Here is a 10,534-nt window from a genome sequence, read left to right as displayed (position 1 = left end):
GACTTCAGTCATATTTTGTAAAGGGCAATAGAAAGGAGCTTCACTTCAGGCCAGGGAAATAGATCAGCAGATCCAGCTGCTAAAGCTGTTGCCCATTCACCCTTGACCATGGCACCTTTAATCCCCTCAACTCCCTGATTCTTATACCCCTTCCTATAGTTCACAGGAAAAAAACCCTTGCATGCTTTCTCCTGCTGCCTAGTTTTAAACACCCTCAAATCAACTCTTAATCTCAGAAGCAACTCAAAAGAAACTGATCTTTGGTCTTCATCAGACTGTCCACTTGGGAAGAAATACTTTCCAATCTCTGGTGAACCACATTCCCACTGGTCACAAGCTGGAAGAAACAATCAAAAAGGTTTGCCCAGGCTTGCCCAATTTGTGCCTGAGTGAATCCTGAGGGAACTATTAAACCTCCCCCTCTCCTGAAGCCCATTCAGAGAATGAGCACATACCTAGGGGAAGATTGGCAAATAAACTTCACACATATGTCCCCTTGTAGAGGTTTCAAATTGCTTCTGGTCTTTGTTGACCTTTACTAACTGGATAAATTTTTTTCCCTGTAGGACTGAGACGGTTCTGAAGGCACCAAGGCACTTGCTAAGCCTGCCTAACCTCCTTGCAGAGATAAACAGTTTGCTTTTCAGGTATTTCAGAGTTCTCCTGTGGGCACTCTGGAGAAAGAAGAATGAAATTTTCTTTAGTCCTTCTTTCTCTCACTATCACTCTTCTACTTCTACTTAACTTTTTCTCACTCCAAGGATGAGAACTTTTTGCTCCTAGCATTTTCTCTTCTATTTTTCTTTGTAATGTCCCTGGTTAGCTTTCTGGAGGTCTCAGGACCAGCCTTGGTCTCAGCAGAATAATAACCACGAGAATGGTCAGGGACAAAGTCCAGTCTTTATTGTCTACTTCACAGTTTGTCTCCTTCACCTAGGGCCTGGCTAGCTTTCTGGAGGTCCTCCGGAATGGGTCCTGGCTTCAGTGGAGGAGTGCAGGAGACAGAACAGTCACCCCAAAGATCTTTATCTTTGAGTCTGTCTTCCTCCCAATCTTTTAGTTCTTATATACTCTATTATAAGTACATCATCATAGGTGTCAGTCTTGTAGAATAGGTGTCAACTCATAGAACTATAGTAAGTACTAAGTACATGTAAACAAAAGAATCAATATCTTAATTCCACTGAGTTAACACTTTGTTGTAAGATTAAATCAATCATACTGAACTAGAGAACTATTAATCACCATGCTAAACTAGATAACAATTGTCTTATCAATTCCACTGATTTAACACCTAGTTCTCCAGAGTTCTGGTTCTCTGCATTTCTTGATTAGCATTCTATGCCCCTGCCAGCAATTAACTCCTTAGCATTCTTTGAACCCTGCCAATAGTTAATTCCTTCTCAACCTTTTAGCTAGGGAGCTCTGTGAACAGTGGTGGCTCATTCAACATTGTTGAGTAGGCCATCAGCATCCTTAAGGCAGCACACAGATGGGACCTGATGCAATTTTTGCAAAGGCTCCATTCCCAAACCATCTTCACCGTGGATACTACCCCACTTTTAAACTGCTCCGGAAATTTGTTTTCTCTAAGTCTCAAGCTGTGAATTTTCAACTGCTCCTTCCTGGAGATCATGGGATGACTGACCAGGATCCACAACACCCCTGGATGTTGCTGCTGCTGTTTTCAGATCACATATTTCCCCTCCTAGCATGAACCCCCAGTATATTTAGGAATATTTCTATGACCCTTGTTGGCTTGAGCAATTACAGAAGAATGATACCTTTTCTCCTTTACCCCAAATGAATTTGGTGGTGACTGCTTGGGGGGGGGGAATGATGGGAGTGAACCCTGAAAACTATCCCCCTTGACTTTTTGAGGGAAAACAATGGGGGTGAACTCTAAAACTCTACTCTGACAGAGACCCACCCTTCAGGGCAGTTAAGTGGTCTCATTCAGTTGGAAATCTTGGCAGGGACTAGCTGCACCCTCCATTAGCCCAGTAGTTCCAACTTAAGTGGTCTCATTTACTTGGAGATCTTGACCTGATATTTCTATTGAGTGGCTTGAAAATCCAATATAAGTACTTTCTTTTCAACTGGAAATCTAGGCCTAGGAACATTGATTCTCTTTTCAACTGGAATCTAGCTCTGCACTGCCAATAAAAACAGAATTTTGAACTCCAAATCTCTGCAGAAGTCTAAAACAGGATTATGCTTTTCCAAGGAATCTCTCTTCTTGGCACAGCTGTCTGGCAGGACTCTTGCCCATTGTGAAGATACCCTCTTCTGAGCAATAACCTTTTGTTATTTCTCTGCCGGGATCTTGCCACTGAGGACTCTGTCTTCCTAACAAAGCTGGCTTCTCAGTGCCAATAAAAATCCTTTTCTGCCATTTAGACTTTTAGGGTTCACCAATGCTTTCACCTTGGACTTGTGTGCCCACCAGAGGTGATTCTCACACGTCAATTCTCTTCTACTAGCACCACATCAAGACCACCAAGATGATGCAGTGATACCCCAAAAGTATATGGGAGTTATGGGCTGGTGTTTCAGCTTAGACCTTCTCCAAATCAATTATTATTATCTGCCAAGAGTAGGATAATTCCATAAAGATTTTTAGCAAGGAAAAGGTTTTTTCTTTTGTTTGTTTGTTTGTTTGTTTTAGCAATTAACAAGGAGAAAGACAAGTTCCCTATCAGTAACCAGGAGGGGAACATTTAAGGGGAAGAAGCAATGAGGTGGGATTAGGCCAGTGAATGGCAGGCTAACCTAAAAGAGAGTTAACCCTGAAAAGAGCCAGTTAGTGAGGGACAGTTAAATCCTTTTATAAGGGAAATATAAAGTCAGGAGTTTGCCATCTTAAGTTGGCTTTCTGATTGGATAAACTAGGGCTAAGTATTCTATCAGACATTTCCACCTGGAGTGGGGCTATAGTAAAGTTCCTTTAAAGAACAAAAGGTCCACTAATAATCCTATCAGTGCTCTTCTTTGCTTGTTTCCAGGAGTAGCTAGGCTTCCAGATTGTTTGCCATAATTCAAGGTCTCTCTATCAATGCCAATCTAAGGAAGTTCTCCAGCATTGTCCATTGTCCAAACTCCTTGCACATTGGAGTCCAGCTCCAGTGAAAACCAAGAGTATGCATCTGAAATGAATATCCAAGGCCAGGCAGAAAATATGCTTTGCAATCTCCATTTATTAATCTGAGTGCCAGGGTTTATATACTCTTTAACTAGTGTTACATTAACACCAGCTAGCTCCAGATGATGCTATATACCTTCCAGGGTTAATGCATAGATCAATCATATGTTGACATTTCAATTTCACCTTAACTAGCAATAACACAATAGCTATCATAACAGGATCATCAATAACAGAAATTATCAATAGCAAAAGAGTTGTAAATAGAATGCAAGGAGTTTGGACAATGGAATCATAATATATGTTAGTAATCTTTTTTTAAAAATGTAGAAAACAACGACATACTTTGTTCTCTGCCTATTTGTCTGTCCATTCCTTTTCACTTTCCACTGCTGAATTTTCATGCAGGTCATGCACACTAATTATAGGTGTCCCTCAAGGATCTTTTTTTTAGATTATGTCTCTTAGTAATCTTATCAGTTCCTATTGATTCTGTTATCATCCCTTTGCCGATGATTTTCAGATCCTAAAAATTCCTAATGAACATGGCACTGGGATTGGAGTCCTGAAAAACTGATTTCAAATATGACTCTCAACACTTAATTAACTAAATAGAACACTTAACTCTTTCTCAATTGCCTTATCTCTAAATGATCTGGAGATGGAAATGATGAACAACTCCAGTGTTTTTATCAAGATCCAAATTGAAACAAAAGCAGCAGCAACAGCAACAACAATCACCATCACTAGCACCACTACCACCACCATCTTTTATGATTTCCAATCTCACATTACTAATTGTGCATTGGGCATCTTAAATCAATATTTCCCAAAGAAACTTCATTATCTCTCCTCCACGATCTTCTCCTCTCCCCACCTGTGCTATTACTATTACTATTACAATTGTGGGTACTAATGATAGAATACAGCTTCTAGGGGAAATATTGCAGTAATCCTGAGGTCTCCTGACCTTAGAATGCTATTGTTCTAACAATGTGTCTGTCAAAGATTCTAAAGTCTTCTGACTTGAGGATAGTCCTACAAACATCTGTTGGTCAATGATAACCAAGTTCCTGACAATAGTGAATAGACCATCTTTCAAACCTACCTATAAAGCCATAAAATTAGCAAATAAGTAACATGAAGCTCTGGTGTCTCTAATTTTGTTTTATACATTTATTTTCTTTCGCCTGGTTCTTTGCTAAATCTTTTTGGAAATTAGTCCACTTCACTTGGCTTTATAAATACAATAAACTTTGCCCATTGACATGGAGATGAGTTGAAGCCTACAAGTTCTTTTGAGACCCTTTGCAACACTGGTCTGTAACCCCAATCTTTTATAGTCTCCTTTTGAACCTCAATAGTACTATCATCCTAGCTCCCCAGGCTCACAACTTAAGTGTTATTTTCAAGTCTTCTCTCAAACTTAACACTACATATCCAATCTGTTGCCAAATTTTATCTGGTACTAATCTCCTAATTCCCTTCTGATAGGAATCAAAATCCACTTGGGGAAGGATAGGGAAAGAAGATGCTAAATATAACTATTTTTGCTTCCCTTGATCCATATCTAAATAGAGCCATATAGACATATTTAATAGACATTGATAGAGCAAACATAGATCCAAATCTCTATACAAATTAATAAATGGTGTTTGAGAAATGCAAAGACCTCTTGTAATGAATCAGGTGACAATATTTTTTATAAGTAAGCTATGCTGGTCCTTTAAGAAAAGATACACAATTTGAATCATTAATATTCATATAATGCCTAGATCAAGATTATGTTTCCCAAGGGAAATAAATGTATAAAATGTTTTGTAAATATTCCATATTTATGGCTGTTTTATCATTATGTTTTTGTTATTGTTGTTGTTACTTTAAATCAGTTCCACCATATGTGGAGTATTTTTTTTTTCCATTATGAGTGTTGGATGATCCTTGTAAAGTCACTTAATTTCTCAGTGCTGCAGGCAGCTTTCTAAACATTCTGATTGATAGATAAATTTTCCTTACTTGGAAATAACCTATATTGATGAAATAACAGGGTAAGCATATAATTCTATGCTATGTTTTTCAGAAGGCATTCACAAAGAGAGAGTCATTCCAAACTTGTGGAAGTTGCAAATACACACACACACACACACACACACACACACACACACACACACAACTTAAAAAAATGCTGACTGAAATTTATTTAAAAACCTACAATATAAGATAAAATATGACAAATGTGTGACCATCATATCTCATTTCTCAAAATTTCTTAGGGAGTTTTACAAGTAGTAACTAAACTTCTTAAGGACAGCTATTATTTTATTTTTTCTCTTTGTAATGCTAGTAGCTGGCACAGGGCTTAACATATTATTACTGCAGGCCTTTGTCTTATTCGTTGCATCTCACTCATTAATCTCTGTGGATTTGATTATTCTTGTTAAACATTTGAAATCTCTGCAAAAATCAGTTAGACTAGGGATTCATTAGTATCTTCTGAAAATAGATCCCCAAGGTCTCTCTTAGTGAAACAAATCTTTCAGAGTATTACAAAAACAAAAAATAAAACGTGTCTAAATTTTATTGGTTTAAAATCTGCAAAGGAATTAATTTACTTTCTTAAAATAAGTACCACGATGGTACTTGATATTCTTAGGACAGTTTTGGTGGCATCTTTTCCCATTTGATCAACATTTCCTTTCTCCCAAATTTCTAAGATTTTGAAAAATTCTAAGATTTTGTTTTCTCCCTCAAAGATCTCATTTCTAAGAAGACATTTCAATGTATAAGAAGAATATGGGCTAGTAATGTTCCCTCTCATTAGTATGGAGCAGCTGCAACTTGGAGAGTAACATTACTTTGATGATTTCTACAAAGATAAATGTGCATTTATGAGGGTGCACTTTTATAGGTTTTTGAAGTTTATGGTTTTTAGTGAGCCCTAAAGATAAACTGAATGTATATTAGCATTAGGTTAATCTATCAAGACTGCAAAGATAAAGCTGGCAATAAGCTTATCAGAAGCATTATCAGAAAAGTGAGTATGGTCTTTTATATGAACTCTATTGCTTAATTTTTCTCTGCTTTTAAGCAACATAATATAATACAAATATACCCCACATGAACAGTATTTACACTATGTCAAAGTGTTACTATGTAAGGATTTTTTAAAGGTAGGGGTGGGGTGGGAAGTTATATCACTAGGAAAGGAGAGGAGAGGAAAAGAATCTGAGTGTGTCCTCTTTATTTTATTTTTTTGCTGAGGCAATTGGGGTTATGTGACTTGCCCAGGGTCACACAGTTAGGAAGTGTTAAATATCTGAAACCTGATTTAAACTCAGGCCCTTCTGACTTCAGGGCTGGTGCTCTATCCAAGGCACTAACTAAATCAGCCCAGTGTAGATGTATTAATATATACCATAAAAACAAATATCAACATGAAAAAGAGATAAGATTGATACTTTCAACATCATATAATATGCAGCTTGCTTCCTTTTGTTTCTCAAAACTCTTTGTTACAGTCCAAAAAGCCTTGATATGCACACACATGCACACACACACACACACACATACACACACACACACATATCCCAAAGGTCAGAGGGATCTTGAAAAGGTATCTGCTTTTGAATAATGATTCCAAAATAGGATCAAGAGTATTTTTCATCTCTTGTGGATAGCATATTATCTGAGTCATTTGAAGCATCCTTTTCCAAAGCCAAAAAATAAATGCATCATAGCAGCTGCATAGCAGTGATACCTGGTTGGTTCCTTTGAATTAGATATTGTATCTTAAAATTTTGTGTCATTTCCCACATGATCCTCCACTATCTGAAAAAAATATCCAATATTTTATGACACTCCCATTATTGCTTCTTTCCTGTGCTTGGCTGTACATTCAATGAGAACTAAAACTGTCCTTCTAGATGGAAAGAGAAGTGATCTTTTTCTAGACTTAAGGAAATCTATGATTGTTTTTTGGTCCTGTTTTAAAAGCAATATGAGTGCCTTTCAAAGATCACTGGGTATAAAATAAGAGGACTTACTTTCCATTTTTGATTCCCTAAGATCCTGATTGTGACACTGGGCAAATCATTTCCTTTCTTTAGGCTCCCAGTTTTCCCATTTGTAAAATGAGATGCTTGGAAGAGATGATAGCAAAGGTCCCTTCCAGCTCTAACATTATATACATGTCTATATGTATGTATGTATGTTGTATGTGAGGGTGTTGATTAATTAATATATTCATGTTAGTTTTTTTTTTTTTTTTCTGACAACAGACTAGGTAGTAGTGTCCCAAACATGAATCGAAGCTGGTACTACACAATGCCAAAAAAACATTAATTCAATAGGGGAAAAAATCCTAATCAAATTAGTTCTTTGATGTCATAAAAAGTACAAAACAGTTGTTTGATTGGTTTTCTTTTCTTTGGAATGTATTGTTCTGAGGAAACAATCTATAGAGGTCCTGCCCTCATATTTAAAAAAAAAAAAAAAAAACAGAGTAAATTATGAATGAGTTGTTAGGAAGGAGAAAAAAAACAAATTAAAGAAATAATAATATTCAGGATATGAAAAAATAGTTAATTTTCGAGGTGAAAACAAAATATGTAAAATTAGCAGTGAGATAACAGCATAAGCTTGAATTATAAGCAGCTGATTAATTTGGAATATCCCAGATACATACTAAGTGCTTATAAATGCTTGTTGATTGACTAATAAGTTTCCCTTCTCTTCTTTCTATTTTGTTCTTTTTAAAATCTATTTTCCTGAATTTTATCATTAAAGTAATTTAATTATATTTTTTCTTTTTTCTTCCTTCCTTCCTTTCTTTCTTCCTTTCTTTCTTTTTTTCTTTCTTTCCTTCTTTCCTTCCTCCTTTCCTTCTTTCTTTCTCTCTCTCTTTTTCTTTCTCTTTCTTTCTTTCTTTCTCTCTCTCTCTTTCTTTCTCTCTTTCTTCCGACTGAATTTAGTAGGGACCCTGCATTATAATTTTTCCTAAAACCCAGTCACTTAGACCGAGAAGGCAAAAATTGTAGGGTACCCAGTTGGCCAATTAGAATCAGATTGATTTTGGTTTAAGGTCTGGTCCTTGTGAAAGGAATCTTGCCAGTAAACCTCAAAATATCTTGGGAGGGTACATGGCCTTGAAACCAGCATAGAAAAGTGAAAGGAGAATCATTAGCAGAGAGGTTACCACCAACTGAATGATTGATTAATAAATATGTTTGCAAATTAATTTAATTATATATTTTTAAAAATTGGTCATAGAATCTTATGAATTTGTCTATAAATATTTATGATTCCTGACAGTAGAGCAATTGTGTAATCAATTAAATCACAGATCCTTAAGCAAAGATAAAGAGAGGAAATACATAGATAGGTTACCTGGGTATCAAGTAAATTTTTTTATTTCAGGGGATTTGTGAGATTCCCATCCTTTAGAAGTGCATAAATTCACCAGTCAATACTCAGGAATGCAAATTTATTTATTATTGTTATGAACAGCTTAATTAAGAAGCAAAGTCATTAAAGGAACATATGATTTGAAGGGAAATACATAGATACTTTGCATAGTATATGTGTATATATAAAATCTGTTTTCAATATTCAATGAAATGAAAATGACTATGACCTTTTATGGTCTTCTGTTTAATTTTTTCTTCTTTTCATATGTAGGCATAGTGGAAATTTGACGTCAAGGATGGGAAATCATACAAGAGTGACAGTGTTTATTCTCCTAGGACTGACAGATGATCCTCAATGGAAGATTGTACTTTTTCTTTTTCTGTTCCTCACCTACATATTAAGTGTTGCTGGCAATTTGACCATCATCCTCCTTACCTTGTTGGATTCCCACCTCAAGACTCCCATGTATTTCTTCCTTAGGAATTTCTCTCTCCTAGAAATTTCCTATACAACTGTTTGCATCCCTAAATTTCTGGTTTGTATTGCAAGTGGAGACAAAACTATAACTTATAATTGTTGTGTTGCTCAGTTGTTTTTTGCCTTCCTTCTTGGTGCATCTGAATTTTATCTTCTGGCTGCCATGTCCTATGATCGTTATGTTGCTATTTGTAAGCCCCTGCATTACACAACCATCATGAGCACCAAAGTCTGCACCCAGCTTGTACTTAGCTCTTGGATCTCTGGCTTCCTGATCATTTTTCCAGGACTGATTCTAGGCCTTCAACTTGATTTCTGTGCCTCCAATGTCATTGACCATTTCTATTGTGACACTGGTCCTATGTTACAGCTCTCTTGCACAGACACAGAGTTTCTTGAGCTACTCAGTTTTATTTTAGCTTTAGTGACACTTTTGGTTACTTTGGCATTAGTTATTCTGTCTTACACCTTTATTGCCTTGACAATTCTGAGAATTCCATCTGCTAGTCAGAAGAAAAAGGCTTTTTCCACCTGTTCCTCTCACATGATTGTCCTCTCCCTCTCTTATGGCAGCTGCATTTTCATGTACATTAAACCCTCAGCTAAGGAAAGAATATCATTAACCAAGGGAATATCCTTACTCAATACTTCAGTTGCCCCTCTATTAAACCCCTTTATTTACACTCTAAGGAACCAGCAAGTGAAACAAGCCTTCAAGGATGCAATCGAGAGAGCAACTCCTTTTTCAAAGAAATGAGAATGTTGACTTCTACTGAGTGTATATGGTTAAATTAAACTATCAGAAATAATCAAAAAATATTTCTAAGGATTATCATCTTTTGGATATGTAACAATGTCTTTGGGACACACTCTGTAACTTTATCATTACTTTAAATTCAAGATAGGCTTTTAGAAGAGAAAGATAGTAGTTGATAAGGAGGATGGTATCAGACAACAGATTTTAATTCTATATTCGGGTCTCGAATACAGACATGAGCTCTTTGAATTGGGTCTCAAGCATATGATGAGAATTATTAGGGAAAATACCTAGATATATTTAGCTATTAACAAAGCTTAAAATAAACAAAAAAACCTTAAAAGTAAGATAATGTCTACCACATAAGTATATAAAGCTACAATACACTTTGTGTGATACAAGAGGAGTGATGGCAGTTAAAATATCCAGGAATACAGGAGAAGAATATTCTAAAAGTAGAGAAGACAGAAGGGAAATAAAATATTTATAGCCTCAGATTTATGCACACAATTGTTCAAATATAGGCACAAAAATGAAGTATCTAACTTGAGCCAAAGAATATAAAATGTGACCATATTCATAAAGGATATTTAGATATAAGTCACATTATAACATAGAAAATGTATGCATTTTTTTCTGAAAAAGTATACCTTACATTAAAAGTCTGTTGAAATAGCAATGTATCATAATCCATTATAAAATTTTTGCGTGTATTTATATGATGATTTTTATTTTTACAAGCATAACATGCA

At 35.9% G+C, this 10,534-nt stretch overlaps 1 protein-coding gene across 1 annotated transcript; it reads left to right on the top strand.

Moving 5' to 3' along the window:
- The first annotated feature begins 8,843 nt into the window (after positions 1-8,843).
- Positions 8,844-9,782, top strand: LOC141542806 (olfactory receptor 6C74-like). The gene has a single exon (XM_074267397.1). The coding sequence runs from the start codon at positions 8,844-8,846 to the stop codon at positions 9,780-9,782; it is 939 nt and encodes a 312-aa protein (XP_074123498.1).
- Positions 9,783-10,534: the final 752 nt, after the last annotated feature.

Source organism: Sminthopsis crassicaudata, chromosome 5, assembly GCF_048593235.1.
Source record: "Sminthopsis crassicaudata isolate SCR6 chromosome 5, ASM4859323v1, whole genome shotgun sequence".
Classification (NCBI taxonomy): Eukaryota; Metazoa; Chordata; class Mammalia; order Dasyuromorphia; family Dasyuridae; genus Sminthopsis; species Sminthopsis crassicaudata.
Note: the sequence above shows the minus strand (reverse complement) of the source record. Positions and strands in the feature narration are given on the sequence as shown.